Source organism: Centrocercus urophasianus, unplaced genomic scaffold, assembly GCF_019232065.1.
Source record: "Centrocercus urophasianus isolate 14NV4802_14NV808 unplaced genomic scaffold, USGS_Curo_1.0 seq_31, whole genome shotgun sequence".
Classification (NCBI taxonomy): domain Eukaryota; kingdom Metazoa; phylum Chordata; class Aves; order Galliformes; family Phasianidae; genus Centrocercus; species Centrocercus urophasianus.
In genome coordinates, this window is record NW_024884878.1 from 10,282,905 (window position 1) to 10,300,300 (window position 17,396).

Genomic DNA, 17,396 nt, shown 5'->3' on the forward strand with positions numbered 1-17,396 from the left:
ATGGAAGATTTGGAGACTAACTTAATCCATACACGCAAAGCATGTAGGATAGAGCAGATGGTAGCAAAATGGCTTCATCGCTCTCGGGATGGTGCATCCAGGTAAACATGTCTTTTGTGAGTGGGATATCTGTTGATTGGTTTTGATCAGAGACAGCACAGGCTTGTTTCCAGTGAACATGGAAAGCCGCTGCTTGCAGATGTCTCCCATTTTTCCCTAGAAAAAAAGCAAAGTGTTCACCCATAGGTACTTGAACAAATTCTGACCTCTCTGTGCATTTGTGTAGCCCATTGAAAGCAAGGGGTCTGTGTGCTCTGAGCCTTTTTGATAGGGTGTTTTCTGATTATGTCTTAATTAATCACAGCTTCTTGTCTCACAGTGGCAGAGTGTCTGTGACAGATGTCACCAACGATGGCGGTGGCCAGACTGCCAGCCGTGTCAAACTCACCGTCACAGTGTACAAAGACTTGGTCCTCCATCACTACGGCTTCGAGATTTGCCCAGACCTTCCTCTTACAATCGCATCTGTCACTGCAGGTGAGCACCACTGTCTTCTCCATACAGCCATGGGTTTGAGACCCGAGCTGTCCCAGGTGGCCCTTCGGACACCCTCCTACCAGGTACCTCTGGTTAGCATGTGAGCCTCGAGCACCGAGGGGAAAAAGCTGCATGCCTTCACCGTGGAGCCTTCAGCTTCACCATTAGTGTATTGTCTGCACTCAGACTCATCTGACCTTGAAGGGCATGAGATGCTTGAAAGCCAAGTTCTTTCTGCTGTTGAATCTGAAATGCCAAGAAATAGTTCTATCTAATCTTACAGTGCTTAGAGTTCTTACGGTTCTTACACTGAGGTCACCTTGCTGAAAACTCTGTCTGCACTTAAAAAGCTGCAACGAGGAGAGGATCACTGCTAGTACAGGCAGTCCTGTATCCCAAGTTCTGCCTAGGTCAAGCAGATCAACTCTTCCAGTTATAGAACACTGGGGCTTGACTCTGTTTTTAAGCTGTTTTGGCAGTTTAGTATCAAAAACTATAACTCTATTTTTTATTATTTTCTTAAATGGGTACAAACTATTGGCATCAGTGTGACAGACAGAGAAAGGATGTACCCAAGCTGGGCAGAGTAAGTGGTGTGGAGAGGGTAGGTGGGTTCAGCCTCAGGCAGGCTGTGTCAATTCTGTGACTTCCTCCTGTCAGCATCCCATGGCTAAATTAGCTGGGAGTCTTTGGGGGTAAGAAGTGGAGCAGGAGAATTTCTGTTAGATTTTTCTTTTTTCCCTCATCAGAAAGCACCAGTGTTTTGTTAGAGCTGAGGCACAAAGAAACGCATCCTTGTAAGTCTTATGTCTAAAAGCCCTGTGTATGATTCCAAACATTTGCCTCTGTGTGCCACGTGTGCACCCTGATGCCAGAGTGCCCAAACAGACAGGTGGTGGGTGCTCATTTGCTGTATGTGCAAACCTGTCTCACAAAGAAATTAAGCACTGTGTCTTGACCCGCAGGCTGGTGGTGACAGGGGCTGCTGGCATACTCCTCTTCCTCAGACCAGAAGTGCACCTGCTGTTAACCCTTTTGGTCAGGTGTCTGCTGTACTTTGGGAGTCCTCTCAGCAACCAGTGTAGTTGAGGAGGCCTTTGCTGTGCTCTCCTGGTGGCAGAAGGGTTTCACCATGCCAGTTGTGTAGCTTATCTCAACCAGTGGTGCAGCAGGCAGTGTGGGAATCCCTTTCAGTCATTCTGCAGCAATCCAACCTTTGTGAGCATTCCTACTGCTCCCCAGGCACATGCATGCACCACAAGAGCACTGCTTAATGGCTCAGTGGCAGCATCTGGGGCCAGAGACAAGGTGGCATGGACGTGGGCTGCGTGCATCGGCTGGCAACAGAGCCCCAGACGCCTTCCCTTTTTATTTTACCATCCAGAAGGAGTTGTTGCAGCAATTGGGTGCTAGGTGGGAAGAAGAGAACTTGGTGGAAGGTCCACTGTGTGTGATTGACAGCAGGCTGGTTGCCCACAGGGAGCACTGCAGATGGGAAGCTGCTGCCAGGTGACCAGCTGATCCGGATAAACTCTACCATGGTGGAGGACATGTCCATTGAACGGGTGTCTGACATCATCAGGTACGGTCCTGCCCGTGCTGTGCAGACAAGGGGAGGAATGCAGGAGGGGGAGGTATAGGAACCCGCTTTTTCCAGGGGTTACAAAGGCATGTGCAGGTGCTGACCCTGGCTGACTGCATCCCTGTGTGTTACAGGGATGCCGGTGATGAGCTCCTCCTCACTGTCCTGCGCTGCACATCGGTAAGTGCCTTCTCTTCAGCACTATCAGCAGCTCTGCTCCCTGGCCTGGGCAGCCGGGCTGGCACACGGGATGCTCCCCTCTTGCCAGGGTTATCCAGGGCATGGAGAGGCCAGGAACTACCTGCATCCCAGGATGCATTAAGGCCAGTGTGGACCAGCCACCCCCACCCACCCAAGTTGTTCCTTGAAAGCTCTTGATGTTCTCTCAAACCTCAAATGCTTTCTGTGTGTAGAAAAACAGTTATCTCTTTTTTTTTTTTTTTTCCTCTCTGGGCTCTACCTGGCTGCTCATTACAGCCTGAGGATTTCCCCTTGTTTAGTTCAGCAAGTCTGGGATCGTGGTGAGCAAGGCAATGGCCTGTAACTTCCTCCCTTCATTTTTACTGCTCCAGATCTCTCATGAGCAAACAATCCTGTCTGTGCTAGCTGGGTTGTCCTCCCTTGCTCTCTTAAGATCTGGGACCCTGGTGTTGGTCCTGCTTTGGGAAGAAAAGCCTAATTTCAGTACAAAGCTTTGGTGCTGGTTGCCTGTTCCTATTGTATAAGCATCACCAGCAGAGATCTACTGCTTGCACAGTGTGTGTGCCAGCATAGACTTCAGTGTGTGTAAAAGCTGAGTTGCAAAACAAGATGATCAGATGATCAGAGAGCTGCAGCACCTCTCCTATGAAGAGCTGGGCTTGTTTCATTTGGAAAAGAGAAGCTCCAGGGAGACCTCCCTGTGGCCTTCCAGTACTTGAAGAGAGCATATAGATAGGATGGGGAACAGCTGTTTGTGAGGGTGGATGGTGACAGGACAAGGGGGAATGGCTTTAAACTGAGACAGGGGAGGTTTAGGTTGGATGTTAGGAGGAAGCTTTTCCCCCAGAGGGTGGTGAGGCACCGGCACAGGTTGCCCAAGGAGGCTGTGGATGCCCCATCCCTGCAGGCATTCAAGGCCAGGCTGGATGTGGCTCTGGGCAGCCTGGGCTGCTGGTTGGTGACTCTGCACACAGCAGGGGAGTTGAAACTACATGATCACTGTGGTCCTTTTGAACCCACACCGTTCTAGGATTCTATGATTCTGTGACTTGGACAGCTGTGTTCGGGCTCTGAAGGCAGTCACTGTCCTGATAGCTGAGAGTCCTGCAGCGAGTCTGGATTGCCTGGGAAGATTATTGACTCCTACCATCACCTGCTCCTGCAGGTGTGAAGTAACGTGATGTGAGCAGCGCTGGCATCAGCCCTGGTCCTCCGCCTCCTCCGCGAGCCACTGGCTCTTCACACAGCTGCAACAGGCTGAGCTGCCAACAGACTGCTGTTATTTTTTCAGGGTGGCCCTAAGTCATCATTTCTCACCGAGGAGAAGAGGGCAAGGCTGAAAACAAACCCTGTGAAAGTGCGTTTTGCAGAGGAAGTGCTGGTGAACGGACACGCACAGGTGAGCGGGGCACAGGTGCATTGTGTGCTGGGAAGAAACAGGCAGTGCTGGGCTGGGTCAGAGCAGCTGGGAGCCACAGAGTGGCTGCACCCTCATTGTGCACCCAGGGCTCTGCCCTGCGTATGCATCCCATCATCTGGTCCCAGCTGGGTTCGTGGGCCCCTGGGTGATGGGGGGAGGTGCTGGCATCTCCATAGGGATCTGCTTACTTTGGCTGATGAAGAGCTGGTGTGAGTACTGCTTCTGTCTTTTTGGCACAGTGTGAACTTTCTGCCCAACTTTCTGGCGAATCCTGACCCTAAAGATAACTGGTGAATCCTATTATAGACACCTGTTATTTTTCTGCCAAAGAATCTAGATTGCCTCTCCTGGCCTTCAGTAGTTCCCTGATGCCATTCACTTCAGAGCATTTGGTGCAGGTGGCTTCACTTTGCAGTTACATTTGGCATCATATGTGCTCAAGCTAGAGCTCACTGTTTCCTGGCTGCTCAGAGAGCTTTGCAGAGCATTCATGGCTGCTTCTGTGATAGACCACCTATAAGAAGCTGAGACAGTCTGTTCTGATGTGAAAGAAGACTGTGGCTCACTGAAAAGATGCTACAAATTTATCGCTGGGTTTCTGGGGCTGGTAACAAATGAGCTGGGTAGCTGTGAGTCTACAAAAGGACATGCAGTGAGAATACTTGCAGCTTATCCTGAAGGAGGAGCAGCTCTTAAATTTGTGTCGCTAAGCTCAGTGATTGGGATGAAATGCGCCTCATCCTTATCCCTACGGGTTGGTGCTGTTCAGATGATAAAATTGGATCAAATCTACTTATATCTACATACATGTTTTTAACTTGGCATGGTGATGAACAGCCTCTAGCCCCTTTTCTTTCCTCTGGGCTCTCCAATCTCTGGTCATAGAGAGCTGACCTGCCCCAACTCAGGCGGAGCATTGAGTGGCAAGCATTTCTTTGCTTTCATCTCCAGTTGCATCAGGGCTGAGGGGCAGGCTGCAGTGAGTGCCCTGGATGTCACGAGGCTATTGGACAAGCACAGTACAAATGCTCTGGTTCTTGCATGTCCTGACTACAGGCATGTCAGGACCCTTTCTCCTTTGCTAGCCTGGGCTTGGAAGGAGGAGAAAATTTATTGCCTCTTTCTGGAAAAGCAATATTCACCATAGACAACAGCTGCTCCGTTTGTGTGAGTCAGAACCACCCTCCTTTTGAACGAGAGCTGTATTAAGGCAAGCAAAAAAGACATTACAGTCCTGAAAAAATCTGCAGAGACTCCTGTTTCATTAAGTGATCTTAATGGAGCATTGCTAAATGATCTCTGTGACAACTGGAAGGAGCCCAAGGCTGCCTTTTGCAGCTGAAACCTGAAACCGTGGTTTGGGAACATAAATTGTTGATGAGGCTCAGTGCTATTCAGCCTCCTCTTTGTGCTGTGAACTCAGTACATGTTTCCATATAGCTGAATGATACTTAAGAGCAGGGTCCCCTAGGATCATGAGGTCAGCATCAGTGTTTTACTAGAAGACGTAGGCCTGTTTGTAACCTGGAGTAAATCAACCACATACCAGACAAAACAGGTCTGGGATGCAGGCTTAAGTGGTAGCAGAAGCTTTCAGAATGAATTCAGAGTGGTCTATCAAAGCCTGCACAAAAGGAGAAAAGCCTCACCTGGATATCCTGGCCAGTTGATTGGATCTGAGTGTAAAGTGTTGATACTTCATCTGAATACGAGAATTTCTGTATAGCTGTAAAGTTCTGCTGTGTGCTGGCTGTACAACATGTGCAGCTAACAGAAAATACGTGTGCTAGGTGCAAATGAGCATCACTTCCCTGAAAATAATGAAGAACCCAAAAGCTGTCAAAGCTTTGGTGTGTTTGTGCTATTACATGAAGGAGTTAGAGCTCATGCTCAGCAGCAGTGGCAGCCTTCACTCATTTGTCGTGGTAGTACTGTCAGAAGCTTGAACCTCACAGAACGGAAAGGAAGAACAAGGAACAAATCACAGAAGTGTCTTTATGTTCTTTCTTGTAGTGCTGCCGGGGCACGTGGACGGTATCAAGAGCAACCAAAGATGTGAGATTTATAAGATGTTGCAAAGCAAATGAAACACGGGAGAGATAATCCTAAAAATGCTGTTCTCAGCCTTGAGACTGTCGTGACAGGCAGATGAACTGTTCTAAGATTGGAGAAACGTACTGATTCAAGAACATAAGAAAGATGTGCTGCTGATTGGCAAGTCCAAGGGTGAAGGAGTAAGCCTTTTCAGTGCCAAAGAATAACAAGGCCAAGGCTGAAAGCAAGAACAAAGGTGCAGATGACCTCTCCTAAGGGAAAAATGTGGAGGTCTGAAGGCTACAGCTCCAGACAGCTCCAAAAAGATGGTGTCTTTCCCAAAGCACCCAAGGGAGCTGCCTTTGCAGTGGGAGCCATGGTCTTGTCCAACACATTTAAGACATACTTCCAGAATCTCGGGTGACACCTCCTCCTCTTTGGGAAGTCGCAGTGATGTATCTCAGGGGGATGCTCAGTACCTCTGTGTGTTAACTGAATCCTACAGCCTTCCCCTGCCATGGAAGTTGTATTTGTCGTAGGGTTTGAGTAGCTCTTGGGGTGGAGGCACGGCTGCTGCCAGTGGGGAGGTGTCACTGTGGGGCCTTAGCACAGCCTGCTGCTGGTAAAGGGAAGATGTATTTTCTGCAAGCCACAGAGGACATATCTGAACCATCTATAGCTGTTGAACTAGGTGGAATTTTATCGTAAAGGTATTTGTTTTGTTCTTTTACTCTTGCTCTATCTCAGGAGCATAATGAGGGAATAAAGCTTAGTGCTATAAAAGAAGGCTGCAAAAGCAGAGCAAGATTTATTTTAATTTGACAGGCTTGAGGAGTTGGCCCATGCGAATCTCATCAAGTTCCAAACGGCCAAAGGCAAAATGCAGCCCCTGTGCTCTGGGGCATTCACCAGAACAGACTGGGTGATGAATGCAAGCCTATGGAGAAGCACATGTGGATGTTGATAGGTGAAGAATTACATATGCAGTGGCAGTGTTCACTGCAGCCCAGAAGGACTGCGGTGTCCTGGTCTGTAGAAAGTGAAGCATGGTCAGCAAGTTGAGGAAGGTGATTCTCCTTTACTTGGCTCTTGTGAGACCCTGCCTGGAGAATTCAGTGAAGCTCTGGTGCTCCCAGGGAGAGAAGAATATAGACTTCTTAGTGCAGGTCCACGAGAGGGCCACAGAAGTGATCAGAGGGCTGGATCAGCCCTGCTAAGAAGAAAGGTTCGAGAAAGTTATGGCTGTTCAGCATGGAGAAGAAAAGTTTCTGGGGAGACCTGACAGAACCCTTTCCCTGCTTAGTGGGGTTTTAAAAGAAAGATGGAGAGAGACTTTTGCACCAGAGCCTAATGGTTTTAAGCTAAAAGGAGGTAGATTTAGATTAGCATGAAGAAGAAATTTTCTACTATGAATGTGGTGAGACACTGAGCAGGTTGCCCAGGGAAGCTGTGGATCAGCGTCCACTATTGGAAGTGTTCAAGGCCAGTTCAAAAGGAGCTCTGGACAAGCTGATCTAGTGGAAGACATCACTGCTTACTGCAGGGAGACTGGAGCTAGATGATCTTTAAATGTTTCTTTCAACGCCAACCATTCTGTTCTTATGTGATTTAAATCAGGATGTGCTGCGTCAGGCAGAGCAGCCTGGTGCCAAGAGGCCTGATGTCCAAGGATTAATTAGTGCTGTTTCTTTTGTTCCACAGGGGAATTCTCTTCTTTGTATGCCAAATGTTCTCAAGGTATACTTGGAAAATGGGCAGACAAAAGCCTTCAGGTTTGAGACCAGCACTACTGTAAAGGTAATGATGCTTGATGTCTTTGTTCTCCCACCTCTATTCAATCCAGTTGCAACGATGCATGTAGTGTAACGTACAACCTCTTGGTTGTACTGGCCAGCTGGTGCCCCTTGGATTGCTGCCTGCTGATGATCAAGGTGGATTTTCTTTGCCATTCCTAAAGGGGAAGCATTACTTTGATTCTCAGCGTTCTTCTTAGTAACTGATTTTCACATAACTTGTAGGAGCTCAGCTGTGAGACCACTACAACTTTGTAAGCGTGATTAAAGTTGGGTGTCTTAGCTTCAGCTGGGACAGAATTGTTTTCTCCAGAGTGTCTGGTGCGATGCTATGTTTTGGTTTTAGGAGAAAAGCTATGTAGATGACACAGCAGTATTTATAGTTGCTGCTAAGCAGTGTTGTACAGAGTCAAGGCCGTTCTCAGCAAATGGCTGGTGGAGGGTGGCCCAAGAAGGTGGGAGGGAGCAGAATCAAGACAGCTGACTTAAATTGGCGAAAGGGTTGTGATACAATGTGGAAGGAGTTTTGAAGGATGTATGAGTTCATCTTGTGGTCTTCCACTGCTCGGGGAGCTGGCTGGGCACTGGCTGGGGGGTGGTGAGCTATTGCTTATGCATCACTTGCTGCATACATTCATATTCTACTTTTTTTTTTTCTTTTATTCTGTCCCCTGTCCCACTGGAAATGGGGGGAGTGAGTGAACAACTGTGTGGTGATTAGCAATCTGCTCAGTTAAACCACTGCATTGGGCAGGAGGACAGCTTGCTTGGAAGACTGACCAGTCAGCATCTGTCCATGCAAACTTTGCTTTCCTAGGAAATTACTTGGCTAAATACACAGGAGAAAGTTGTTTAATATAGCTTTGATGATGTGCGTACCTGAAAGAGAGAGCAAGTCTCCTGACTTGCCTGTGGAGAGCTGAGACCAGGTTTAAGTATCGTGTGAACTCAGAACAGTGCAACTGGGAGCTGTTATTTAAAGCTCCTGTCCATATTCCAGCCTCATTTCTGCATTGGTGGAAACATCTTCCCTGCACAGACATGAAAAGTGATGACTTCCTTCAGATGAAAAAGTAGTTGTGCTTGGAACCCTTGCAGACAAGTTGATAATAATTCTCTTCAAAATACGAGATGCTGGTTGCTAGATCCATTAATACAACAGCTTCCATAATTCCCATGCTTACAGTAAGGCCTACAACTATGTTTTTGTAGCCTGTTTTTACTGAGGTTCATGGGCTTTGCTTGTGCACGTTGATGGTAGGCCATAATTTGTTTAAATGGTACGTAATGTTGTGCAGTGGTACAGCTGCTGAGGAAAAGATATTTAATAAACAGACATTCTGGAATCTGACTGAAAGAATACACAAGGGCAAAGTAAGGAATTTATATTTGTAGTGCAATGAAGAGTTTCTTGAAAAAGAAAAGGTTTCTTTTCTGCTTCATCCAGACTTCAAGAACTGTTGTGATTTGCCATGCAATAAAGACCCAATTCTGAAATTCCTTTTATCAGCCCCCCCAAAAAAGAAATAATGAAATAAAGCAAGCTAAGGAAGGTGCTAAGGAAGTAAGGGTGAGTTGAAAGGAGAGATGTGAATTGCCCCTCTGTGAGGAACTTTCTTGTAAAGGACAGATTAATTCCTCATGTTTGGCTTACCTCTAACCTGGAACAAACTTTTCTCTAAGAGAACTGAGTGGAAACCCTCATTGCCATCCTCGCAGAAACATTCAAATTTGTGAAATACTTTCTGAGATAAGCGTTTCCCAAGTTGCTGTGCTACTTGAGATAACAGATGAGCGAGATATTTATGCTCACCCCAAGAGGAGTGAGTGAGTTATGGGAGTTCTTTCCCAATCTGTGCACAGTAAAGCCATCTGTAATGTTTGCTATCTGCCAAAAATACACACAGTCATTTCCACAATGCTTGGTGTAGCAGAAGAATTCTGCACAACTGAAACAACACATCAAATTTGCTATGAGCTTTACTAACGATGGTGGTCTCTGTTTCTTGGGCTGTGGTGGGGAAAATGGTTTTTCACCAGGTCTTTGCCCTTTCTTTGAAAAGTGTTGGAGAGTTTTAGAAAGCTGGAATATCTCACAACAGATACGTGGATTGAAGGTGACAAAGTGCTCCAGACTGTGGGGCAAAAGCTTTGGACCTGAGGCACCTAGGCCATGCAACTGTAGGAGATGCATGCGATGCTTGTCGCACCTTGCAACTTTGCATCTTGCAGCACCGTTGTCACAGCAAGCTGCAGTTTCTCTCCCTTGTCCTTCTGCCCTACAAAAAAAATCGATCATCCTCCGTTTCTCTGCAGTTCCTTTGGCTCCCTTTGTTGCCCACTGGCTGGCAGCAGTGGATGTGGGTATCTGTGAATGCTGTCCTGCCTGGCTGACTGCGTCCTTTATTACTTGGCTGCCCTGCTGGGATAACACGGCTGGTAACCACCAGGCTCGCAGAAAGGCTTGGCTTTGGCTGTTCCCTCTGTGCTGCCCCACGCAGCTTCCCAAGGCTGGCCAGAATTGTCTGCACTCAGACAGCATTCATGCCATCTACAGCAACTGTGTTGAACTTCTGTTTGACCACCTGTGTGCTTTCCTTCCCCAGGACATTGTTCTCACCTTGAAGGAGAAGCTCTCCATCCGGAGCATCGCGCACTTTGCCCTTACCCTGGAGGAGCAGTACAACGCAGCAAAGATCCATCTGCTGCATGAGGAGGAGCTCATCGAGCAGGTGTGGAGAGCCCCTGGCACGGCCCCGCAGCCGTGTGGGCAGCCAGCACCAGAGAGCTGTGGCTGGTGAGGTGCAGAGGGGCCGTGCTCTGCAGGTGTCACAAGTGGGCTTGGATATCTTCTCTCTGTGTGAATGCCAGCCCCCTGAGGAGCAGCACTTTCAGCAGCACCTCTGTCCCTGTAGAGAGCCCTCAGGGCAGTACTTGTGGGCTGATGCAGCTCAGAGCATGTAGAGCAAACTGTGAGACAAACGTGGTTTTTACCACCTGTCAGAGAGCCCGCTGACACTGAGGACAGAGACTGTCTTAAAATGACTGGTAGTTACAAGATTTAACTCAGCCGTACGCCAGGTTTGGTTAAATTCCTAACAAACATTTGTGTTCTACAGACAGAAGGGTAGCTCTGTTATTAGTTCTGGGCTAACCTAATTTAGGAGAACGTGGCTGCTTGGGAGCCAGGACCGCAGCCGTGACACTGTGTTGGCTGATGATCCGCTGTGATGCAGAGGCTAGAAAGCTGACATCATCCCCTCGAGCGTGTGTGCGAGGCTGTGTAGGTTCTGTTGATGAGCCTGTACTGGGTTTGCTCAGAATAAAATATGGTAATGTGCAGTCCAGGGGTCTTAACGCTCTGTTAACGTGATGATTAGGATCCAAGTGTCTGCTTTGTGCTGCTGTATCTTAGGACAGAATCACAGAAATTTGCCCCTTCCTTTGTGGTTACATGTCCTTGAAGCCTCTGTCATGGGTGTGCTACAAGCATATGAGATTAATAGACGCTAATTAAGCTGTGCTGTCAAATGACTTTGAGGCTACCATGGGGGGGAAGAGAAAAACAGAAGAAGAATCAAAGATAGAAATACGGACACTGTCAACATCTCCTGGCATTTGCTAAGGACAGCAGCTAATCCGCAGCCTTCCACCTGCCAGGGGCTTTGAATGCTTTCTTTGAGCTCATGCTGGATGCTGTGCGCTGTACTTATGGGAGGACTCCAGCAGTTTTTGTGGCTGATGATGTTTTTCCCTTGCAGGTTGTCCAGAAAAGAGATTCCCATGACTGCCGATGCCTCTTCAGAATTTGCTTTGTCCCAAAGGACCCCTTAGACCTGCTGCAGGAGGACCCAGTGGCCTTTGAATATCTCTACCTGCAGGTGAAATCGAGACGTTCCATAACTCAGGAATAATCATTATTTTTCTATCCAGTTTACTCTCAAGTGTACTTGCAGCCTGTTTAGTTATGTGAGTATGAGATGTAGAGCATAAGCATTTGGGTTGAGCTTGTATCAAATTCCTAAATCAGCCTGGATTTTTAACAGAAAGAGATTGAAATGAGCTGGCTGATTCCCTCTGCTTGGTCCACTGCAGTCGTACCAAAGGCCTTTATTCTGGCTTCTTAACCTTCGTGCTAACTCAGCTCTGTTTGTTTCAGAGCTGCAGTGATGTGCTGCAGGAGAGGTTTGCTGTGGAAATGAAATGCAGTATGGCATTACGTCTGGCTGCTCTGCAGATACAGGAACGGATCTATACTTGTTCTCAGCCACAGAAAGTCTCTCTGAAATACATTGAGTAAGTTCCAGATTTTCTCTGTTATTTTGTGACCAAGCCTGGCAGATGTAGGGAGTTAATAGCAGCCCTGTTTTTGCCCAGTGCTTGGTTCTGGGCAGGAGTCCATCTCTGACCCAAAGAGACTTCAGCCTGTTGGTTTTGCCAGTTGTTTTAAGGCAAGGTAACTGCATGAGCCTCGCTGTCTTTAACCTGCTGAGCTGCTTGGGTAATATGGACAGTGTAACGTGCTAGGCCAGTCCCTAACAGAGGGAATTTCTAGCCTGCAACTGCAACAGGGGCAGAAAATTGCAAATCTCTTGTATAGTTGTGTTACCAAGGCTGCTTCTGCCAGTACAATAAGATCTGCATGCTGTCGTTCAGAGAGGGAATAATCACCGAGTTTGCATAGCTGTACCCTACATCCATTCACCTACCAGGACCTTGTCAGAAATACTCAGTTCCAGTCCTCGTGCGAAGTAATGGGATCTGAAAAACAGCACAGAGAAAATGTTTCGCAAGCCTCAGGTGCGTTGAGCTGCCTTTTGGAGCTGTTAGATAGCACGTGCTATGAAAAGCAGCCCTACTTTAAGAATTTGTCATGGCTTCTCATTCAAAAATGGGCATTTGTGCCATAACTGCTCCACAGAGCCTCCACCAGCTGATGCAACACCACTAATTCTGTGTGTACAGCCAGGGACACCCAGCCACATGTAGTCAGTGCAGTGCAACAAGCAAGTCTGGATAAGTGCAGCATTCTCAGCTCCTAGTATTTAACACCTCAGCTGAATAAATTCTTGAGCAAAATGTATGTGCCATATTTTTAGGTCTGAGGACTACAAGTGTTGAAATGTAGTAATCTTGTAACCTAAGTGAAGTGAGTGCAAAACCAGAATTTTCATCCTCTCCATGTCAAAGACAGACAGGACTACTGTGCAGACTGAGATTGTCCATATAGCAGTGGAAAGCAGGGCATTCTGCATGAGGGCATGTGCTGCAGTCCCATCTCCTCATGCGCTAGCAGCCCACAAAGGAGTGAATTTGAGTGTGGCAGTCATGTTGAGTGATCCTTTCTGACACATCTCAGCATCCTAATGCTGCGAGCACCTTGAGCCTTTGTCCTTCCTTGCTGCTGCCCTCCAGCATGCCCCTTGTAGCTGAGGGACAGCACAGCTGGGTTGTCCTCAGCTCCCCTTCCCCGTGCTGGTGGGACCTCACCAAGAGTGCTGCATCCAGATGTGCAGTCCTCAGTACAGGAGAGACGTGGAGCTGCTGGAGTGCATCCAGAGGAGGGCCACAGAAATGATCCCAGGGATGGAACAGCTCTCCTACAGCACGGGCTGAGAGCTGGGCTGTGCAGCATGGAGAAAAGAAGGCTCTGGGAGACCTGATAGTCTGCTTGCAGCCTGTCAGTATCTGAAGGGAAGCTGTAAGAAAGAAGGGGACAGACTCTTTAGTAGGGCCAGCTGTGGTAGGAAAAAGGGAAATGGTTTCACACTAAAAGAGGGCAGATTTAGATTGGGTATAAGGATGAAGGTTTTTACACTAAGGGTGGTGAGACCGTGGCACAGGCTGCCCAGGGAGGTGGTGGGTGTCCCATCCCTGCAGACAGTCGGGCTCTGGGCAACACGATCCAGCTGCAGGTGACGTTGTTCACTGCAGAGGAGTTTGACTAAATGACTTCTAATGGTGCCTTCCTGCTCCAAGAGTTCTGTGATTCCATCTTTCTGGCAGGAGGGACTGGGGAATTGAAAACTTCATCTCACCAACTTTGCTTCGAAACATGAGAGGAAAGGACATAAAGAAAGCCATCAGCTACCACATGAAGCGGAACCAGGTCCTACTGGACCCTCGGCAGAAGGTAGCGTGCGTCGCCTGGTTCCAGGTGCCTCCTGGGATGCCAGCTGCATTCCTCAGTACCAAAGAGGGCATGTCTTTCCTCCTTGGGTCTCCTCATGTGTGACCATTGCTTTTTTCCTTTTTCTTTCGTAATCTCCTTTGCAGCACATGCTCTGATTTCCTTGTGTGGTGTGTTCTGATGTGGGTTGCTTGTACAGTTGCCAGGTGGTAATAGTGGTAATGTAGTACTGTCCTGTTCAGATCTGTAGCACAAGCAAAGCTAATGCACTGGTCAGATACTGAATCCTGTATGAAAAGAGCATTGTCTAGTTTACACTCTACCTTTATTCTTCTGTCATGTTTCTAAACAATATTTCTTCTTTTGCAAAATGAAGCATATGCTTGCAGCAGTCCAAGTGCGCCTGAACTACTTGCAAATACTGGGAGACCTGAAGATGTACAGTGGGAAGATCTTTAATGCCACCCTGATGGTACGAGTGCTGTTAATCCTTGCTGCTGAGGTTTGACATACTGTCTGTGCATCACTCATGCAGTATGCAGGGGCAGTAACTTGAAGGGCAGGGCACCAGTTTTAACCCTTTTCCTTCACATCTGAACTGTTACACGGCTCTGCCTTAATCGCAGCGAACCTTATCCAAAGCAGAAATTCCCAATTATAATCTGAATTGATTGTTGATATAAGATTAGCAGAGCTGTTCTGGCTGGGGGGTTCTTGGTTTCTTGCTGGTCCCAGTACTGATCCATAACGAGTGGTGAACCACCCCCTGTTTGGGTGTGTAGCAAAAGAGGACCTTGCTGATCGATTGCACTAATGCTGCTATTTTTACACATCTGGCCCAGTGCAGGAAAATGGGTTCCTGCTTTGGTTCCATCTTAATACTTGACCTTTTCCCTTGCAGCTGCAGGACAGGGAATCCTACGTTGCCTTGCTGGTGGGTGCCAAGCACGGGGTGAGCCAGATAGTCAACAGTAAGCTCAGCATCGTAACCAGTCTGGCAGAGTTCACAAACATCAGCAGGGTGGAGCTTACAGAAGAGTCAGAGAAAGTGAGCACGGTGAAAATCTACCTGCAGGACCTGAAGGTGGGTGTTGCTTTCACATCAGCCAGCACATGGCAGAGGAAAAGGGGGGACTGTCTTTTTTTTTTTTTTTAATAATCTGACACTTAGCTGATGGTATCATTAGTGCAAGAGGCTTAGAACAGACCCAGAAGAGAAGGTTCTTAGGAAGTATACAAAATGACTGAAGAGAAGCAATTATTTTTGCTGTGCATTATCAGTGACTTACCAAAAAAGCAAAATGCAACAAAAAATGATTTATTTCTGTGTTCCTCATATGGAAACAGAGTGCTGTGCAGCTGTGGCAGTATGAGGGAGAAAAAAGTCTTTTCAGTGTGTGGCAAATGGTGGTGAAAGCTGTGTTTGTTCTAAGATTGTGTCTGCTTTCTGTCTCTCCCTCCCTTCTTTCCCCTCAAAAAGCTGCTGACTCTGCTGCTGGAATCAAACAGTGCGAAAGATCTTGTCTGCCTCATCGCTGGCTATTACAGGCTGTTTGTGGATGCCAATGTCTCCATATTTACTTGGGGAGAGAAAAGACAGCAACTACACCGCGTCTCAGCCGAAGAAGGTTAATTTGCCAAAGAATGGGGAGGAAGTAGGTCAATCATCCAGTGGAAGCAGTGTCATTCCTTCCTGGGAACGGCGTCATGGTAGCCTGGGAATGCTCGGTGACACTGCAGAGAGCTGAGTGTCAGCCTCTCTGCCAGCACTGCTAGCTCCCCATTAAACCCAGATGTGTTAGGCTGGGGCAGAGCGGCAGCAACTGACAGCTCTTCCCTAGAAGGAGAGGCCAAGTGCCTGTCAGCAAAATGGCAGATGTGTTTCTGGGCGCTTGTGCTCTTTCACCAAATGCCTGAGCAGCCTCCAATGTGCTCTGGCCAGGAGATGGCAATCTGTTTGCGGTGCTGTCCTGTCCCTTGTCAGGATAGCTCTGGTCCCATAGGGGTTGCAGATGGTCATCAGACAGCAAGTTTTCTGCAGCTCCCCTTGTACTGCCCTGCAGTAAAACTAGACAGAGCAGGCAGGCAGGCAGAGCCAAGCCTCCGCCTGCAGGTTATGGCCCTGCAGGTCAGATTGCATCTTTAGGTGGTTTGCTGATGAGCAAGTGAGGGCAGAGCTCTTTTGGCTCTGAATCACTGCTGTGTGGCCAAGTTTGCAACCCTTTTCTGACTGCTCCTCTGTGCCACCACACAGCACAGGCTGACAGATGTGTTTTAATCACAGGGTATGAATCTCGAACCTGCAGCGATTCTGAAGACTCCTGGGAGATGGATTCGTCCTCAGAGCACTGCTTGGGCACACCTGCAGCATACAGCAGCACCCATCCTGCACCTGAGGAGAAGGTTGGAGAGCTTCAGAGCCTGGAAAAGGGCAGCACAGAGCCCCAGGCTGGAGGGAATTACCAACGCGACAGGGGTGACAATGCAACAGACAGCACATCTGATGCTTCTGATTCAGCCAACACAGAGAGCCGAGGGTTTAAGACGAGTGGCTCGAGTGACTCAATGGATGCACTGGAAGAAGATGAATTGGAAACTTGCTCTTCCTCCAAGCCAGAGTTTTTCCACTTCTACACACCCACCGTGCACGAGATGAGCAGCTTGGACAAGAACTCTTTACCCATTTGTGCTGCAGGAGGCTCTGGCAGAGCAGAAGCCACAGACTTCTACTGTTTCTTGCAGGTACCAGAAGCAGAGAAGCATGGGTGTAAGCACAGCCCCTCTGAGCAGAAAGGAGCAGACGCTGATGTGTCAGTGTTGGGGACCAAGCTGTCTGAGAGAAACTCCATGGACTATTACAGCCTGTGCTGCAGCATTTCCCCTGCAGGCAGCACGGAGAGGAGCAGCGTCAGTCACAGCCATGACAGAAATCCTTGGAAAGACGAGTCTGCCCAGGAAGAGGTACCCCTTCCTGGAGGAGCAGAGCAGGTGGCAGAAGCGAGTGATCTCATTCTGGAGCCACCCCTGGGCTTTGGTGACACCAGCTCTGAGGAGGAGTTCTACGATGCTGCCGACAGACTCAGCCCCCCCTCTTCCCTGGCAGGTAAACCCTCACCCACCCGCTGTCCTCTTCCTCTCTCCTCCTGGGCTGGGTGATGCCTGCCTGCCACGTCAGCCTGTTGGTAAGGATCGTCTTCTGGCAATTCATCCTATTCATGGGTTTTCCCAAGGTTTTTGTGGAACCTTTGAACATCTGTTCTCCAGAAGCTGCTCTTTCTCAAGTACACTTTGCAAAGCTGTCAGTGAGTGTGCATACAGGGGTCAGAGCAGCGGCAGATTTGTCATCACCTCCAAGCACTGGATCCAAGAAAAGAGTCTGTTTTCAAATGAGTTTCAAATTCTGGAAAGTCTCCAGGTTTCTGCAGGAGTTCCAGACTAGGAAGCTATGTCACTGCCAGATCTGGAAGCCAACATGCTGCAGGACTAAGTTCTGTGCAGCCTTCTACATAAGCTGTCTTTGGTTTTGAAGAGGGTAATGCATCCCAGAGTCAGAGTGCAGGAGAGATGCGTGCCTTTGAACAGGCAGGTGCCTTGATGACAGGTCCTTCTGCTTTCAGGCTCTGCCTTCACTCCTCCTTCCAGCTGTGGGACATCTTACTACTCCGTGCACCCCAGAGATCAAAAATAGAGGAGGGGTCA

The 17,396-nt window shown here is 48.3% G+C and overlaps 1 protein-coding gene across 1 annotated transcript in view; it reads left to right on the plus strand.

Annotated features, from left to right (window-relative positions):
• Nucleotides 1-17,396, plus strand: part of FRMPD1 (FERM and PDZ domain containing 1) — a 22,766-nt gene continuing 5,370 nt past the window's right edge. Inside the window, exons 1-14 of the mRNA XM_042829376.1 lie at nt 1-101; nt 380-537; nt 2,017-2,119; nt 2,254-2,299; nt 3,612-3,719; nt 7,476-7,571; nt 10,174-10,299; nt 11,329-11,448; nt 11,727-11,863; nt 13,574-13,700; nt 14,074-14,169; nt 14,599-14,781; nt 15,178-15,325; nt 15,982-16,800. Of these exons, the coding sequence (XP_042685310.1) occupies nt 1-101; nt 380-537; nt 2,017-2,119; nt 2,254-2,299; nt 3,612-3,719; nt 7,476-7,571; nt 10,174-10,299; nt 11,329-11,448; nt 11,727-11,863; nt 13,574-13,700; nt 14,074-14,169; nt 14,599-14,781; nt 15,178-15,325; nt 15,982-16,800 (2,368 nt within the window). The remainder of the gene's footprint in view (nt 102-379; nt 538-2,016; nt 2,120-2,253; nt 2,300-3,611; nt 3,720-7,475; nt 7,572-10,173; nt 10,300-11,328; nt 11,449-11,726; nt 11,864-13,573; nt 13,701-14,073; nt 14,170-14,598; nt 14,782-15,177; nt 15,326-15,981; nt 16,801-17,396) is intronic.